General features: G+C 40.7%; 1 protein-coding gene across 1 annotated transcript; it reads left to right on the plus strand.

Annotated features, from left to right (window-relative positions):
• Window positions 1-1724: 1724 nt before the first annotated feature.
• slc25a37 (solute carrier family 25 member 37) lies at window positions 1725-12781 on the plus strand. The gene is made up of 4 exons (XM_012863347.3): window positions 1725-2195; window positions 7427-7655; window positions 7924-7980; window positions 10220-12781. Exons 1-4 carry the CDS (start codon window positions 1995-1997, stop codon window positions 10747-10749), a joined length of 1017 nt encoding a protein of 338 aa, XP_012718801.1. The 5' UTR covers window positions 1725-1994; the 3' UTR covers window positions 10750-12781.
• The last annotated feature ends 6740 nt before the right edge of the window (window positions 12782-19521 follow it).

The following is a 19521-nucleotide window of genomic DNA, read 5'->3' on the forward strand; positions in this document are numbered from 1 at the left end:
ATGATGCGTATCTTTGATTTCCCTTCAGGCTGTTTCATGTGACTGTCCACATGATTTGCAGCAGCTCTGGTGTTCGCAGATCAGTTTGTTTGAGGCTTTCAGGTGAGGGGGTTTGAAGAAGTTTACTTCTCATTGGTTTGCTCCCTAAATTAATTTCAAACTTGACTTTGAAGGATTTGGTATGGTAGTGGATGAGTGTCTGCTGAACAGAATGAACCTCAATGCTGTATGACTGAAAAATGTCAGAAAGTTTAATTTATTTAAGACGAGTAAATTTAGACAATATCAGCATCAACCTACAGTGCATCAGAGAGCAAAAGCACCCTTAAAGACAACATATAGGTTGTTACTTTTTTATTCTTTCGTATTTCAAAAAAGTAGAATGAAGTAGCCACCATAGCCTTGTCAGCATACTGATATAATTTAATATAATATATCCCTCATTAACACCATTCCCTTGAATTGTGTTTAAACTGTTGTATGCTTGGACATTGCTTAAATCTCCTTTTTAAACCATCTTAACAATGAAAACACAAGAGGTGCTCTTAATTTTCTTCTCTCTTTAGCATTTTAATGCTTTTCTGTGTTTCAGATTATAAAAACAAATGTGCTTAAGAAGCCTATTCAACAAAAATCAACAATCCCAATCTAAAAAAAAGAAGAAATTTAAAAAACAAAGAAGTCACTGACATCCATCAGTATGGAAAAGTAGGCAAGAAAATGTTTTGGAAGAAGGGGTCCTGTTAAATGTAGTATGACTAAAACAGCATTGGAAGAAAACAAAATACAATGAAATCATGCTGACAGCCAAACATGGTGGTCATTGTCTTGAGACTTCAGGAACTGGACATCTTGCTGTTAATCTATTAATTCTCCTTTCTACCAAACAAACAAAAAGACACCAACAAGTACTGAGAGGCCTTGTAAAAGTCTGCGTTTAAATATGACTGAGATGCTGTGGCATGACTTTAATGGAGCCGATCATGGTCTCAAAGACTCCAGTGTGCCTAGATCTGAAAGAATGGGTCAAAATTCCTCCACAGACTCCTCACCACATTGCCAGTAGTTGCAAACACCTTTGATGGCACGGCTGTCACTTAATGGGATGACTGTTTTATATGAGGCCAGGTTGAAGAGCCCCTTTCCCTTTATAAATGAAAACACTATTAATTACCAAGATTATCTTTGTTCGACACATTTTTTGACGATCTGTGATGTGAAGTATGAAAAAAAAGCAAAAAGGAGGGAAATACTTATTTGGAAGGACTCCAAATGAACCCTACTTTATTCTCACAGAGAAAACTTTGCTTGTTAGATGGTAAAGAGCTGTCTCTGACATTATGGATTATTTGAATTCTTTCAAAGTAAACTAAATCATTAAAAGTGCAGATGTCTTGACAATGAGTGTGATCCTATATCCAGCTGTATGAATGGATGTATGACAAACCCGGATGAAAATACGTTTCTTATACATTGTTATACTTGTTTTGGAGTTTTGTTGTCAGTTCTCCACAGCATCTGGGCTAGGGCTGACTGTAGATTTCGGTTGGCCATAGTTTGTCAGAGGTAACCGCGCCTTAGATAGCATTTTGAAGAAAAGATTTCTCCGTGGTCTTAATGGACACATCTTATCCGAAAGAGAGGCCACACCTGCTTATCTACTCCGGCAGGATGGGCGATGAACACACTCCTGTCTAACTCATTCAAAAAAAACTTAGGGACGGTCCGCACCAGCGGGAGCTGTGAAGGTGCAGCAGGAATTAAACACGGAGCTTTGCGATTGGTCGCTCAGCCAAAGAGCCCGCCTAAGACATCACCATGTTGGATCTGATTGGCTCACAGCCTCCCAAGCCACGCCCAGCGCTGCCCCACTGGCGCTGCTGGAACTCCCGGCAAGTAGTAGTGATGTTGTGGTCATCCATGCCGCCGCCACTTGTCGCGTCGTTCCCGTGCACGGAAGGCCGCCCGCTGTGAAGAGCCCCCCCCACCCACGCATGGAGTTGAGCTCGGACCGCGCGGTGGCAAGGCTGGAGATGTCGCAGGTCCAGGGCGAAGACGGGGAGCCTTTCAGCGAGAGCAGCGACGGGTGCTACGAGAGCCTGCCGCCTCATGTCTCCGTGACGACCCACATGACAGCCGGAGCCGTGGCAGGCATCCTGGAGCACACGGTGATGTACCCCGTGGACTCCGTCAAGGTAACGCCGTCTCCCGGGCGGCTGCCTGCGCGGCTCTGCCTCGCCACCCTCCGCCCCGCGGCTCAGACGCGAGGCAGCCGGGAAAGTGACGCTGGGTGCCGAGGGAGGGGACGTGCTAGCAGGCGCTAGCCGTGCAGTCTTCGGACTGCCCATCCTTAGTTAGCCTCGGCGTTAGCTCATCCAATTACCGCAGCCATGTCGCTCCAAATAGACTCAACCGACTAGTTCAACTGGAAAGCGAAGTTAATCTGAGTGAAAAAATAAATGTTTCCCTCCCACTTAAGGGAGTTTTGCTCTTTTTTTTTAAATGCTTTGCTACTTCCTAACTTTGCTAACCATTACAAGTGTTTCCCAACTTAAGCCCGTAGCAAGATTGTTTCACTTTAGTCTGTAACCAAGTTATCTCACGTGTCAGGCACCCAGTTAACGTGAGATGTATCGGTAGGTTCGCCACTATTAATCTGCACGGGAAAAACAGCCCAATAAATAGTGTTAACCTTGTTTTTTCTTTTTGTCTCTTCTGACATTATGCAGGCTAAGTGAAGGTCAAGGTTTAGTTAGGATAGATGTCAACCTGTCCTTTTTGAATGAATGAAAAACACCAACCTCAACGACTTGCCTCCCATTCTTAGAGGGCAAATAAGATCTTATTACTAGTCTGCGGCATCTTGGTGTCGTCTCCAGGAAGTGCACGGCCCCTAAAAGTATATTGACTGATATTCAAACTTTAATCTCATCTCCATTAGGCTGCGAGCTGTACTTACAGATTGCAGGATTAGGGGATCAAACCATCTAAATCTTCTTGTGATCAGTTCACTTAGAGAATCGGCTTCATCCTCATTATCGTGGCTCACAGACACAGTAAGTGGCCCTGCAACGAGATTCGGTGTGGCACTCAAACGCTCTGCACAGCTGGTGTAGCTTAGAGGAGAACTGGGAACAAGAAGCAATGCATTTAGGCAGGGAGCAGGCATCTCCTGCTGCTGGCATTCAACAATATGGTCTTGTATTTGTTTTGAAACCCTATACACTAAATATTGGGTTTTTCTGTTAATCGACCGTACATGCCTCTATGAATCATCTGCAGTCACCTAAATCATGCCGAACTCCTCTATAAATGTAGGACTTAAACATTTCTTCTTATTATCAATTTGCAACTAAACTGGTTGGACTGGTCTGTTGATCAAACTCAAGAAGACTTTTGAATGCATCGTTTGATTTTCTCAAGCATCGTTGTTCCTAATTCTAACACAGTTTGATGATATTTAAAAGATCAAGCACAAGCTGTGATCGGCCACAGATCGACATGGTCCAGCGTTCCCTTGATCGGCTCTAATTGGTGGTCAGCAGGTCAAATAAATAAAAAAATATAATTTTTTTTAACTGTTCATGTAAATGCATCAACAAGCACTATCACCATTTTTGGTTTATAAACAGTTCCGCCTGAAACACGGGCTTTGATGCTTTTTTTTTTTATGTGTTTAATATCACTTCTATGCATAAATGGGCATGATTTTGTTCATTTATTGGTGGCTTCAAAATTAAATATTCTCAAAGAACCTGTAGCTAAATATTTTTATCAAGTCAATCTTGTAAGCCAGGCTTAGAAGAACGTTAGAATCGGTATGGGCCAGGGGAACGCTGATCAGTGCGACTCTAAGACTTTTTGTTGTTCCCTTTGTGGGTTTATTGGTTTTCTTCACTGGATTTTTTAAAAGTTAATACAATTTTCTCCAAATGCTGATGTTTCCGAGGGAAAAGTGCAGGTATACTCTATATTCCTCTAACCATATTAGAAGAATTGTTTTTTTCATTATAATTTTAAAAGAGCAATAAGGGAGATGAAAACATAAACTGTAATTTCAGTTCAATGCTGAGACAAGACTGCTAGAAAATAGTGAAACAATGTTATGAGATCAGTAAAATGTAGTAAAATAGCCCCATCTTATTGAACTAATTCACATTTAAATCACCATTCAAAACATGCCAGGGAATCCTTTTTTTTTTTCGTTGTAGTTTTTCAGTAAATAGGGTCATTAAAACAACTGTGTGGCCTAATAGTTGTGTAAAGGCCAACCAGTGCAGATCCAATCAGGAGGGGATCTGTTGAGGGAATGAAGCCATATTGTAGAAGAATCGGGCCTGACTGAGTTTGGCTTTCAATCTGTAACCTACAGAGTGAGGGGATGTTTAGTGATTGAAGTGTACATTCATGATGTGAGGAAATGTCTGACGCTTGTTAAAAATTGGCTTAGAAGGGTAAATGGAAAACTGTTGGTGTGAACTTTGCTCCCGCAATCCCCCCATTTCTCTTCTGCTAATAGCCATTGTTCTCTAACAATGTGGCAGTTGTTTGGGATCGTTCGCTGAGGTCCACTTTAGTGTCCCGCGCAGAATCCGCCGTAACAACCAGATGGAAAAGAAAGCAGAAATCCATCCGCTTTACGTTTTATCTTGCTGGCAGAGTCACACGTCAGCCCGGAGGCCCTTCTTACCCAATCCACTGGTGTCATTTCCTCTCGAGCTTTCCAAGTTTTCACAAGCGCCTTTCAGCCGCAGCGCCCGTTCGTTTTGATCTGGGACGGTTTGGAGTTACCCGGGTTTTCAAGTTTCATTTGATCTAAACTCAGGACAGGAACCATCATGGTTCCTCCATTACTAGAGAAGAAATCAAAACACAATGGATCTAAATACAGTTAAATCCAGAAGCTTGTTAAAGCTTGCACTTGACTTTTTTTTTTTTTAGGTTCATCGCCATGCCTCTGCCGTTATTTTATTGTTTTTTTGTCGTTTCTCTTAAAGCGCTAGCTGTCTAGTTGGTCTCCCGGTAAAACAGACACGGCTCGAGGACCCAGGGAGTAGCCTGTGTTAATGTTAGGAGGGGTGCTTTATCAGTCTGGCCCACGTCAGGAATCGGCCTCACGCAGGAAAGGGCGTGCGTCTCTAATTGCCTTTTGAGGTATTGATTAGCAAACAGCCGTCTTACCAGAACCGACAAAGCTGAGACGATAAGACGCAGTCAGCGGCAGCTGGTGGCACTGTTTCCCTTTTATGGTTAAATGTCAACACCGATTTGCTGCTCGTTTCGTTGCTTCAGCTGATTGTGACAGAAATGTTGAAATCATGAATGCAGCGTAAACAGCTTTTTTACCAAAGAAAATAAAACAGCAGATGGTTGAATAAGTAATTAGTTTAGCTTTGAAACAACTGCTGGAACCACATGTTGTTGATCCGTTTGTTTGAGATTACGCCCGAGGTACTGGGCTCGCTCCGTTAGCGGCTAGTCTGGGTCCGCTGATACATTATTAAAACAATGCTTGGGTCTTGGAGTGATCTCTCAGTAAATAATTATTACAGGCTTTCTATTAAATCTGGAAAAGTCTGGAATTGTAGAAATGTAATCTGAAAAAGAATAAAAAAAATAATGGAATATTGACTGAGTAGCAAAGCAAGTTTCCGTTTTCAGACTTTATTATTCTGTAAGTGTAGTACTCAGATGTGATTCTCATCTGAAATAGTACATTTCTGAAATTCCTCTGACTGTGTGGAGCATAGAGTAACTCCGCGATGGTTGCTGCACACTGCCAGCGAGCTGACTTAAAAACGGCTGCTACGTTTGTTCTCATACTTGCAGAACGGACCTTTAAAAATATGTCCGGTTGTGAAAAAATACAGACAGTCAAGCTGTTTAAACCAAAGGAGTGCCTACCATCACTCTTAGCAAGGTCATGCTAATTTAAAAACTACAGATGGCCGCTAATCTTCTGCGAAACAAGCCCCGAGACGCTACTGCTGCATTTGGCAGGTTTTTATTCTCTATCTCTGCCTATGGTGTTTTCCCAAGATGAGAGAAAAAAACAGTTACGAAAAGTTAAAGATAACATTGTTCTAACTGGAATAATCAGCTTGTTATGTCCTCTTAGCTGCACTAGGGATAAGTGTTTTTTTTTTCTTTCTTTTAGATAAAGGAAATGAGATCTCATGTTTATTACGTTTTTATATAAATATGACAACAGTATAATGACCTTACCGGTTTTACTCAACCTTATCATGCAATGAGTCTCCATGCCTACATGCCTGACTCATTGAACATTTTGGCTTTAATGTTACTGAGAGAGAAGCCTCAGTAACACCCATTTTAAACTCTGAGGAGTTCTAGACTGGCTGCTTTTCTTATATCTAGAGGAGGATTTAAAAACTGTTTCTGGGTCTTGGCTTGGTGTTGATAAAGTTTTACAACAAGACATCCCAGATCACAACATGTGGCTTTAACAGATTTTAAAAGGATACATGTTATTGATTTAAAGCGGAGCATATGTGAGGTAGGCCCCAATGCTTAGAAAAAAACAAAAAAGTTGTGAATTAGCTCTTCACTGCCTGCCGAGTCGGAGGTTTGCTGTTTGTTTGATTGATTTTGGAAGTTTCAAAAAACAAAAGCCTGCCGTATTAAGGGAATAACTTTCTGACATTTCTCAACATGAAACATTTTTTTAGTCACTTTTATTTTTAGTGCTGCTTTCCGGGTTAGTCACTACTGAAACATTCCTCGTGTGGTCTGAACGGCAAGATGGCGCCAGCTGTTCTGTGGACTTCTTTACCCCTGACAACAGTGAACGTTAAAACTAAACTTTTTGCCGAATAGGTATTGCTGTTTGAACTAGTTTTACCTGATTCGGACCTTCTTTAGTCCCACGTTGTGGGATGAGATTCCAGACAGGAACGTAACTGGTTTGCAGTCCCAAACGTTCCCACCCATGAGCCAGATTGCCAGGTGATGTCTTAAATTGCCAAATCCGTATCCAGAGGAAATGTAATTGATATTTTATTGTCGAACCGAAGGAAGGAAACTCGGTAGAACATCCTGAGAAAGACAAACTCGGCCAATCTCCGGCGCCCGCCCCGAATCGCCCTGCAAATAAAAACATGCTTTGTGCTGTCCGGATAACTTGGCATGGTGGAGTTAAACAATGAGCTGCCGCAGCCTCCCGGACCGGCCTGGACCGGCCGCTCAGACGAGACCGCCCTGGTGCCAAGAGCCCGTTCTGTCAGAGGAACCAGAGCGCTCTCAGCTCCATCAGAAAACCCACATTCAGGTTCTTTAACGAGCCGCACCGTCAAGGCGTGCACTAGAACGCGTCAATTTAACGAAAGCCGCAAACAAATCTCCATCTAAAGAAATAAAAGCATAACTATTACAGACCAATGTTCCATTTGATGACTTTATTTCACAGACGCGGATGCAGAGCCTGCAGCCGGACCCCAACGCGCAGTACAAGAGCGTGTACGAAGCCCTGAAAAGGATCATCAAGACGGAGGGGCTCTTCAGGCCGCTGAGGGGTCTCAACATCACCATGATGGGAGCGGGCCCCGCCCACGCGCTCTACTTCGCCTGCTACGAGCGCCTGAAGCACTCGCTGAGCGACATCATTCAGAGCGGAGGCAACAGCCACATAGCCAACGGTACGAGGGGCCATGTCTCCACGCCGTCCTCCTGCCAGCTGCTCGCGCTGCAGTTGTTAGAATCTAACATGCAGTTTGCAGCAGCCAGGCGTGAGAAGTCCCATCTAGGACCTGTCATTTTAAATCAGCGTTCTGTATTAGAGCGGAGCAGGTTGTCTGAAGCTTGCATACGTTTCTGCCTCTTATTTATAGGAATTACATTTTTTGCTATTCAAGTAGCCGTAAAAGATCTGTCAACTCAGCAAGCTTTGTTGGTTTATTTCAACAGGTGTGGCTGGGAGTGTGGCCACTGTTCTGCACGACGCCATCATGAATCCAGCTGAAGGTAAGTAAAGATTGGTGTCCTTGTGTTTTCACATCTATCACAGGATGATGGCGCTCAGAAGACAAAGACCCCCATTTCTATGCATTATCATTTCAAAGCGGGCCAGTCTGAGGGCATCATTTGTCTACGCTTAGCAATTTGAAACAAACTTTTTAAGGCGAATGCATTAGTTGTTGAAGCTCTCTGGACCTCTTTCTATTTCACCCTTAACTAATTAGGAAAAAATAAAGACAAAATGATACAGAGGTACTTCAGCTTTGGGTGTAGGGGATGTTTAGCTGCATTTTCTTCCACACAGTCATGGAGGATGACTGCATGACATGTGAAGCCCTGGCATGGAGGAATAATCCAGCTGATTCAAAGACTAAAAGAATCATAAACAAGGATCTATAACCAACAACAAAAAAATCAATGTTAATACTTTTTACAGTTAATGTCAGAGATATTAAATAACAAATTATAAAACCTTTAGAAAAAGGCAGTAGAATTGCTTTCATATTGTGAAAAAGTGCAAATAGGCTCAGGCACTCTAAAGAACACCAGCTCATCTCCTTCAATGAGCAGCATCTTTAGAGCTTTAAAAAGTATTCCTAAAACCAATCTCGTCTTTTTTTTTATAGACATATATATATATACATTACATCCATCTTTAGTGTATTTATTAAGATTGTGTGTAATACCCACAACTTTGTGATGTTGTAATTGTAGAATGGGTGGAACATGATGTCTCTCCTTGACTCTGATCCCCCTAAATATAAATCCAGAGGAGGCAGCTGTGTTCAGCGGTCAACAATAGAGTTCACCTGTTGTGTCTTTTAGACTCAGTATAAATCCAGCTGCTCTGTGAAGGCCTTAGATGTTTGTTAGAAAGCGTTAGCGAATAAACGGCATCATGCAGACCAAGGAACACAGCAGATGGGTCAGGAAGAAAGTTCTGGAGACATATTGTTCAGGTTATAAAACAATATCCCAAGCTTTTTAACATCATCTCACAGCGGACTGCTTAACCCTTCATTTGAAAATGGAAGGTGAATGCCATTACTACAGACCTACCATGGTACGGCTGTCCCTCTAATCTTAACAGGCGGAGCAAGGAGGGCATTAATCAGAGTCGCTGCCAAAGGTGCCTTGGTGACTCTGGAAGAGCTCCAAACGCTAAACGGCTCTGGTGGGGGAGTCCATTGACAGGACAGCTATCGGTAATTCACTCCACAATCTGGCCTGTAGGAAAGAGTGGCTTTAAGAAAGAATAAGTCCTGTTTAAAGTGACTGCAAAATGTTACCTTTTAGCCTTTTAAAGGAGCTTTAAGTAAGATCTTTACTGTAAAATCAACCTAAATCATTCTCGTTTTTCACCCAGGATGGAAGTAACATTCCCTATAAACAATCAGTCCTCTATATCAACAATCTTAGTCACGTTTTTCTCCTTTCAAACCTAGAGGTACGGTCCGGAACCACTTTGGTTCAGAGTGTAGCCCGTGTTTACTTCCTGGTTCCTCAGCCAGTCATGTGAGAGTTCCCAGGGTTGGTGAAATGGAGCATTTGGTATTGTATCTTGGCAAAAGAACAGCAGCCTGCTGACACGGCAGCCTGTAAGAGAAGCGGACCAGAAACAGAACAGAATACAGCATCATAGACCTGTCCTGTGGAGGTAAAAATTCACAGCAACAGCAGACTGTCGAGTATGGAGAGGCTGTCCACCAAAGACATCGTGTCTGTGTTGTTCTGATTTTAACCACTAGGTGTCATTATTACCTACTGTTCCTTTAAGCTAAAGGTTATGTGCAGCAGAAAATGAACACGGCGCATCTCCCTAAACATGGTTTTCCCAGGGTGAAGCATGGCGGTGGCAGCATCATGCTGTGGAGGCGTTTCACTTCACCAGGGCAAAGAAAATAAAAAAAAATCATGATTAAGAGTATATTTTTAGGAACCAGATGGACTTGTTTGGTTTCATAGTAGTTCAGCATTGTAGTGTGAAGTAGACTTGCAACACAACAATGAATGCATAAAGGAAGAGGAAGTACTGCACATTGCAGGGTTTATGAATTCTTTTAGGTGCAGACGGACACAATTATGAACGTTTCCATGCATCCAAATACTGTTAGGAACTGAAACATTTATTTTTTATAAAATATTATAGTAAATTACCACAGCAATACTGGATGTTCTCACCTCCATTGCCAAATATGAAATAAAAGTTGTTATCCTCCAGTAACACAGCCTTGTTTCCCTCCAGTGGTAAAGCAGAGGATGCAGATGTACAACTCTCCGTACCGAGGGCTTTGGGACTGCGTTCGGACCGTGACGCACACCGAAGGCGTTGGCGCCTTCTACCGCAGCTACAGCACTCAGCTGACCATGAACATCCCCTTCCAGGCGGTTCACTTCATCACCTACGAACTGATGCAGGAGCAGCTGAACCCTCACAGGCGTTACAACCCGGGCAGCCACATATTGTCGGGAGCAGCGGCGGGGGCGGTCTCGGCTGCGGTGACCACCCCGCTGGACGTTTGCAAAACGCTGCTCAACACGCAGGAGAATGTAGCGCTGACCTCTGTGAACGTCAGCGGACACCTGTCGGGCATGGCCAACGCTTTCAGGACGGTGTACAGAGTCGGAGGTCTGGCGGCCTTCTTTAAAGGGGTCCAAGCTCGGATTATTTACCAGATGCCGTCAACCGCCATCGCCTGGTCGGTCTACGAGTTCTTCAAGTACTTCCTGACGAAGCAGAAGCTGGAGCAAGAGGCGGCATCTGGGCGGCTGTAATGTGCGCTTACCTAGACTGATGAAACTATCCAGCCCCTTAGGGTTGTGGTAGTCGGTATGGAGGAAACGGCATCGTGTCAGCCAGGTGGAGGTGTGTTTAGTGCCACGCCTCATTGTCGTTCCATTATCCGGGCTTGTTTGGTGTTTTAGCTGCAGTTAGGGCCGCACAGCCTGTCTAGGCAACAAAAATTATTATTATTATTTTATTTTTATTTTTTTTTAGACCTATGGTGTCAGCCACAGCTCCGTTCCCTGGTGACTCCATGTGGTGAGCACATGAAGTTGTCTGCAACTGTTTATTTTTCTGAAATATTGGAACTTTTTATTTATTTGGTTAGCCTCCACTATCTTGGTGTTTATGGACGGGGAGCAAAAACACTTCTGTTTGTTTTGTTGTGTGCTTATGAAAACTTATTTCAACATTCTTTAATTCCAGCACTCTGCGGAGAGACAGCAACGTTATTTATATAAGTGCCTAATGAATCAAACACTGCTCTTGTTTTTTTTCTTTTTTTTTTTTATTCATTCCACGTCTTTGTTCTTTCACATAAAACCATCTGATTTGCTTTTGCTCCAAGATGTATTAAAACACGCACAGTTCTGGCTCTATTTCAAGGTGTATCGGCCGTAATGGACCACTTACAGGTGCATCTCAGTAAATCGGAATATCATCAAAAAGAGAATGTATTTCAGTAATGCAATTCAAAATTTGAAACTTGTTTTATAGATTATCTACAATTATTTATTGGAAGGATCCCTGCAAGTCTGCACAGAAAAGTGGGTATAGGAAGGATTTAATTGTGGGGGGGTTTTATGCTTTGTTGCTTATAGCTAAGGAAACCCCCAAAAGTATTTCTGGAAATTAGAATATTATGTAAGACCAATAAAAAGTATTTTTATACAGAAATGTCAGTCTACTGAGAGGTATGTCCATGTGCTGTAGAGTATACGCAATCAGTAAATGAGCAGCGCTCCTTCTGCTGAAGTGTTGCTTCAGGTCTTCTATAAACGACTTTTCCTTCACAGTCATCCCTTTGGCTTGGGGACATTTCTGTAACACAGTTTTTCCTTCCACTTAACTTTACGGCCATATGCTTGGATACGGCACTTTCTGAATAGTCAGCTTCTTTAGCATTGATTTTTTTTTTTCTATTTTTCTGAGTTTTTTTGTCTTCCCCTCCTTGTGCATGGAGTCAGTGGCTGCCTGCAGGACAGGCGAAAAAGAGCACATAGGCTCAGGCACTCTAAAGAACACCACCTCATCTCTTGTAATGAGCAGCATCTCTAGAGCTTTAAAAAGCATTCCTAAAACTTATCCCGCATTCTTTTCACATTACAACCGCCATCTTTAGTGTATTTATTAGGATTGTATGTAATATAACACAACGTTGTGGGTAATTGTGGATTGGGAGGAACAAATTCAGCAGTATTCTCCATGGTTCTGTGGGTCTTAGCTTGCTCTTAATGTCACAGCTTAGCATGAAAATCCATTTTAATTATTTTCTATTAGCCATAATAATAGCAATTAACCGAATTGGATATTTTAAGATATTGTTTTTGGGAAAAACAAATCCATGAGCTTCACTTTTTGAACTGGATTACCCAAATAAACCTTTTACTGATGTTCAAATTTATTGAGATCTACCTGCATTAGCCTTGTAAAAGAGGAATACTACAATGCTCCTGAGTCACGCACAATTAGCTGTCGCAGACAGTGGCAACTTGTTTCTATGAATATATGACCTCTATTTCTATACAAAAGTTGACTATTCCTGAGAAACGTCTTTATGCAGGTCCAAATGTGGCCCAAATCCGACTGTTACTTTGGAGGAGGGCAATGGTGTTTAGCTTTGGTTTGACCTGTTTTGTCATATCAACCCGAAAGGCTTTAAGATTGTATGAATCATCCAAAATATATCTTTTACGTTCTGCTTGTTATGCAGACTCGATGATCCAAAATGTAAGCTTGTAAATGAATTTATTTAAGCAATAAAGCTGCAATGGCTCTGTTTTGTGAAATTAGTAAACCTGATCAGATCTTATTGTTTTATTTTCTCTCATCCTGTTGAAGTTACGTGTTTCCTGTCTTCTCTCTGCTTCTCTCCAGCCTATGGTCTATTTTTAGACCAGCTTTCATGCTATTTAGCCAGATAGCGGTGTAATCCAGAGAATGCTCTGATTTATTTGTTTTCCAGGGAGTTTTTTTTTTTTTCTCCGAAGAAGTTTGTCAGACTCCAGTGTCCTAAACTCCACGGGTTGATGCGGCTTGTGCGTTCAAGCAAACAACCAAACCCAAGATGTAATCTGCGCACACGTAAGAGGCCTACTTAATTTGTCAACCGCGTAAACCTGTTTGTGTGGAGCTTGGGTACTTGGACGTCTAAAACATTTGCAAACTGCGTAACTTCAGGTCCTTGCAAATGTGAGTCGAATACACACACCAGAATGTCCAGAAATTATGAATACAAATTCAATTTACATTCGCAGATTTACTAATTACCCAAACATTAAAGTTCCACACCCAGACGTTTTCACTCCAACCTCACAAATGCGATATTTAGGATTTCAGGAAGACTCCTATGCCTGCAGATCATTACATATTCACCCGATATGCACAGATCTGTTTATAAGTGCATGAGGAGTTGTGAGACCTTTTTTTTTTTTTATTGAAGGAGTCATATACAAATTTGTAAAGGCACATCAACAACAAAATAAGAGCATCTCTCAGCAGGAAAAATTTAAAACAGTTCCAGCAAGAAACAAAATACTGTGAATAAATTAATTAGGGATCCATGAATATCCCATGTTCTTCACACGCTACAAGAAGGGATTGTGCTTTTTTTAATCAGTTTCTGGACATTGAGATGACAGTCCAGAAGAGACCGTTTAAATATGTGGCTTTGTTTTCCTCCATTTGGAAGTGTGGATGGATCAGGCCGGGATAATCAGGTCGTTCACAATCATATCAGACTGTCTGTTTTCCTAATTAATACCAAATAAAATATTGTCTCTTGTGAAGGGAGTGATTTGGATTTTAATTGATAGCCAGCCCTGCATGTCCTGCCAAAAAGTCCCAAGACTATACAGTGAAAAAAACACAGGTTGTCAGTCGTTTCAATATCTGTTTTACAAAAAAAAAAAAGGCACAATTATAATCGATACCAGATCTCAATCTTAGCAACTCATTGAAAGGATACATGTTATTCATATCTTTGAAATTATTATTTTTTAAATTTTAGGATTTATAGGGTAAAAAAAAAGTTACATTTCTTGATGTCGAATTTAGAAAATAGTTGGATGATGGAGTTCCTGTTGGATTGTACTGGGAAAAGGATGTTGAGTATGCTGTATTTGAATACTCCTTATCCAGAAAATTAGGGCCATAAAATCAGAGAGTATGTAGATTAGTCATATCTGAGGGTGAATCTGAGTTTTGGACTAAACAGTTTCGGGGATGACTCTGATTACTTTATTAAATTGGGCTTGTATGCAGGCTAAATTATACAGTATATTGAGAAAAGGTAATTGTATGAGCCAATCTCCATGGTCATTTATCAGGTGGGTTATGGACAAAATATTTTTTCCCCATCCAATGTTGTAAGAAAACAGACTTGCCATTGCATGTCAAATACCTGTTATTTCATATCGGGGCTAAATGAGAAAACTTTGTGAGTACATCAGTTTGGGTTCTGACACCCGTTTTAAGCCTCGCAGATTTGTGCATGCATGCTGCATTTAAATCAGGGATCTTTAATTTAACTTTTAGATGTGTCCCTGCTCCAACATACCTGAATCAAATGGCTAAATTAGCTCCACGGCATGCGGGCAACTTCTCCAGAGATTTGTTAATGACCTGATTATTTGACACAGGTGTGTTGAGGCAGAGACATATAAAAGCTGCAGGACAGCGGCCCTTGAGGACTGGAATTTTAAACCCCTGGTTTAAATTCTGGTTGAATTTCTTTTTCAGAGTATGGCCTAATTTCCCTCTATATTTCCCTCTTTTCTTGTGGCTAGCTGGCTAAGACTCTTCATTGGGGAATAAAATATCTCAGCACTCCTTAGGTCTAACACATAGACCTCCATTAACTTTGTGACATTCCTAAATTATTGCTTATAGATGTATATACATTTATGAGCTGCTGTAGAAATGTAATTATGGCGGGGCATTCTGGTAGTCTTCCCTCAGAAGTTTGTTATCCGACTATAATGTTCGGACGGTTCATCTTACCCATCGGAACGGCATAAACTCGGCTAAAGCGCATGTGTTGCAATGAAACTTGCATAATTGTGCATGCGTTAAATTCCAACCATCATTTCAGCATACCTCTGACTAAGAGCGGTGTATTATATTGCGTTTTAATTACACATTACTTAATTGCGTGCCTTCTGTGATTACAAGAAATGTAAATTGAAGTGTTTTATAATTGTTGTAGCAGGTGGAGTGGTAAAATCGTTCACGCTGGTGTTGGTTATTAGCATTTAACACCTTTCCCCAAATTGAGATTAAACATGTCAAAATCTGTCAAAATGGCATAATAACCCTTCAGAAGTTGTGTATTCTATAAAAATGAACTACCGGTATGCTGTTCTGACAGTGAATGCCACACCGACAGAAATCCGTCATTAACAGATATTTTTAAAATAAGGTTTTATGTGTCTGGTAGTTTGATACACCGACTTCACCCTCTCTGTTAGCAGGAGCTAATCTCTACGTGACGTGAGCTAAGCTACTTTAGCAGTTGGTAGCTAAGTCCTTGTATTTAGTGTCACAGGCCCACATGTTCTGTGCCATGAAAGTTTTGTCTAAATTTATCACCAGGCTAACCTGATTTTATGATGCCTGCTAGCAAATCGGCTTGCAGAACCCCATCTGCTGATTGTCTTTAGAAAATTTCTGCTCTAAGGCAAGCAAGGGTCTGAAACCTGCAGCTCTTTGGACCTTCCGCAATAAGCTAGCTCCTAATAACATTGGCTAAAATTGATAAAATAAAAAAAAATGTTGTTTGATATGGTAAATGTAGATTTTAAGAGTTTTTTGTTTGTTTGTTTTCATGGAATAATTGCTTTGAATGACTCTTCAAACCCCCAAAACACAAATAAAATGGCTTTAAAAATGTATGGTGTACATATTAATCAAACGTGATAAGTTTTATTTAGCTGGACTGAGGGAAAAGATGCCTCTTTGGATTATGAAGGTTTCATGGCCCCGGCCTATATGTTATCTACCAAAATTAGAGCTCACAAGAATAAGTATTTTTATGACTTTAATTATTTACTTTTATTAATATCACTGTATAATTAGTTCACCTTTTCTGTACTTTATGGCTCTCTGAGATTTCCCCAGGACACATACTTTGAAATGTAATAGACAGCTTCCCCTTGTTTAGTACATTTATTGTATTGTTTTGGCAGGATTCATGGTTTGCAAGGTGAGAAGCTACTGGCAAAGTTGTGTTGAAAATAATTAATTTAACACAATAAGTTACAAAAACAATAAGTACAGAAAACATTACCAACATTCTAGTGAAACAGTTTTGTTTTCTGAAGGTCCTTAAAAGTTTTTATTTAGACATTTTCTGCTCCCCCCCCCCCTTTCCAGTCCAGTCTGTGTACTTCACCTATTTTAGAGGAATGTGTTTTTTTTTAGCGAATTAACTCCAGACTGAAAGTCACATAAAGGATCCAGAGCAAACAGCAGTAAATGCAAATTCATTTTGCCATGCTGTCCAATTTACACAGTTAAATAATCATCAAATGGTTGTGGCATGCTATTTTCTCTTCATATGTACTGAGTACTTTTAAAATGAAAACGAGACAACATGCGATTACTCCAGCTGTGAAAACTTAGAGTGATTATAACAAAAGGCAAAAATGTTGGTCATTTTTAAACCGCTATTGCTCTTTTGGAGTAATAATTTAGTTCAATCCGATGTTATTTTTATGGCACCAAATTGCAAACAATGTCATCTGTGGACACTTCAAAATTACAGTCCAATACAAGTCAATTAGAATCCAATTCATTGTAATACAATCAAAACTCAATCCTTTCAAGTGAATTAAGTGTCACATAATAATAATAATTGAACTTTTTTGATCTCACAATGGAGAAATTCACTGCATCTTAACCCATCTCCTTGGGGAGCAGTGGGCTGCCACTGTGCAGCGCCTGGGGAGCAATCGGGGGTTAAGGGTCTTGCTCAGGGACCCAGAATGCTTGTGGGAGTCAAACAGTTAAAACAGAAATTTCATGAAAGCTTTAGGGCTTTTTGAGTATATGCTTGGCACTGGCAATATTGAGGTTGTTGGTACATATTTTCAAATGTATTGAGACAATTGAAATAATTCTGTTTTTCTTGTGTTCTCCATTCCTTGGTTTACCCATATGATGATGGCAGCATCCCAGAAATTCCTGCTAAGCATCTATTTTACCTCACACAGTGCTGGGAAGGTTTCTCTAACAAACCTGAGTCAGCAGAAAAAGCTAATCAGGTTAGTCCAAAACCTAGAATTTGATCATCTGTTACAATACGGCGACCCTGACTTCGATGGACAACTCAACTGTCTACTTGATATTCAGGAGTTACCAAATAAAGGTAGATTAAAATTGGTACAATCAGAAAGCCATGCCAGTTCTTAAGCAAGTTCTGACACAGACATCCTCTGACGTGTGTCTGCCATTCAGTATCTGAAGTCTTGTTCTGACACATTCCTAGTTCCTTTTCTTATGAGGTCAAAACTCTCCTTGAAGAGGGAAATAGAGCCTTTGAGATGTCTCGAAAGGAACCGAAATTGACTCACAAGCACGACATCTTCAAAGCTTCCCGGAGTCATAAAGATGTGGGTGGGACAGCAGAAGCCCTTGTTACCACTCATCCTCGTCTTAAAGAGCCTGGAAGAAGGAATAGACGTTTATGAATGGAAGACAAGTTCAAGATGGGGAAATTACTGCAACAATCTAGCCAGATCTGGATGTGTGGAGGTGCCTGTGGACACTGGCAGGGGGAGTATCAACCACCCCGGTGGGGAACATCCCCACAGCAAGTTAAAAAGAGCCTGAAGAGCTGAGGGGAACTACCTCCCAAGCTTTCCAAAAGGAAGAAGAGCAGGTCAATTTGGAGGAAACGAAAGTCCAGAAAAAAAAAAAGGTTCTGAAGTCCGAGCCAAACAAACTTATGATTGAGAGACTGATGCATACCACCTTTGCTCATCTTCGCCATGATATTGTTCAAGACCACCCAATACTGAAGAACTTCTAAGAGAAAGGGCCTGCTGATTTAGTCGCCCTACATTTAAAATCAAACTGCAAGTTCCTCTGATCTGTTACAGCCCAAAAGGCAAGCAGCCTAATTGTTGTGCTGCTTTAATATTAAGGTGATGCTCACCAGTGACTTGATTTAGACACAGAGAATCACAGAAAAAAGGTGCGAAGAACACAGAAAAATAACTTTTCCAATGACATAGTCCATAAAGGTGGAACTGCTATGTTTTCTTGATTTACAAAAGAGGCATGAGAATGAGCAACAAGGGAGTGGTGCAGTGCCAATTTTGTGCATAGCAATTGGTGTCAAATATGCTCGGTGAAAATAACGTAATATACAGATAGGCATACAGTCATATTCAATAAATTAGAATATATTTTTCTAAGAGACCTGTTTTTCAGAATAAAAGTACCTTTTGAAAAAGAAACCCGCAACCTTTTTGCTGGTAATAAACATACTTTTCATTAAAGCCCCCATTTCTGCATGAAAATGCTTGCTTTTTATTGGTCTGATGCAATATTCTATTCTAATTTAGTGAAAACGACTATATTCATATTCATATATTTTATATATCTGAAAAAAAAATATATGAAAATATATTTAAAATATATAATTAATCAGATATCTGATTATGGATTAATTGGGAGAATTAACTGTCTAAGCAACTTTTCTTGTATAATCGGAATTCTCAAAGCGGTTTAACCAGACATTTTGCACACAGACGTTTTACCATTAAGTGCCATCTTCAGGCAAACGCACAACCTTCCACACGTTTATGAACCGGTTCAAACCAGTCACACACAGTCAGTAACGGCTGGATGCGTCCGCGGAGTAACTATCTGAGGTGAGCAACCGATTGTTTTTTTTTACGGGACACTTTTAAATTGGTGAAATATTTTTTAATTTTCCTACAGATGGTTAAATTTCGATAAAAGGTCCCGTTTGGTAAGAGAAAGGGAACAGCCGTGCTATCTTCATTAGAAAAAAAGTAGCCAAGGGCTGTGGGCTAACCGTTAAAAAAGGGCTAATAACTGTTGAGCCAAAGGATAGCCCAGCTGTTGAAACTGTAAAAACTTTTTTTTTTTTAGTTTTATTTTTTTAAATCTAATTGAGACCATCCAGTACTGGATTAACTGGATATTTTGTAGATAACGGTTTAATTGATGATTTTACAACCTGATCAAAGATCAGTTACCGTTTTTTTAACGTCCACTTGCTACCGTGCCAGTCAGTGTTGCCAGATCCAGGGGACCAGCTCTATGAAAACAAGCCAAAAAAAACAAAACAACTTTAATACTGCTATTTTTTGCACCCCGCGACTTTTACTGGTTTAAAATCATGGTTTTAAGTGCCATCTGCAGGCAAACGCACAACCTTCCAAATGCGTAGGAACCGTTCAAACCAGTCACAGTCAGTGGATGCAGTCCTCGGAGAACCTATCTGAGGTGAGCACCTGATTTTTTTTACAGGACATTTTTAAATTGGTAAAACATTTTTTTATTTTCCTACA

This window comes from Fundulus heteroclitus, chromosome 12, assembly GCF_011125445.2.
Source record: "Fundulus heteroclitus isolate FHET01 chromosome 12, MU-UCD_Fhet_4.1, whole genome shotgun sequence".
Taxonomy (NCBI): domain Eukaryota; kingdom Metazoa; phylum Chordata; class Actinopteri; order Cyprinodontiformes; family Fundulidae; genus Fundulus; species Fundulus heteroclitus.

Bases quoted from the DNA above. Each gene is read 5' to 3' on its own strand.
- slc25a37 (XM_012863347.3), top strand. From the start codon at position 1,995: ATGGAGTTGAGCTCGGACCGCGCGGTGGCAAGGCTGGAGATGTCGCAG. The intron at 2,196-7,426 runs GTAACGCCGTCT...TTTATTTCACAG, and splicing joins ACCCCGTGGACTCCGTCAAG to ACGCGGATGCAGAGCCTGCA. The intron at 7,656-7,923 runs GTACGAGGGGCC...TTATTTCAACAG, and splicing joins CAACAGCCACATAGCCAACG to GTGTGGCTGGGAGTGTGGCC.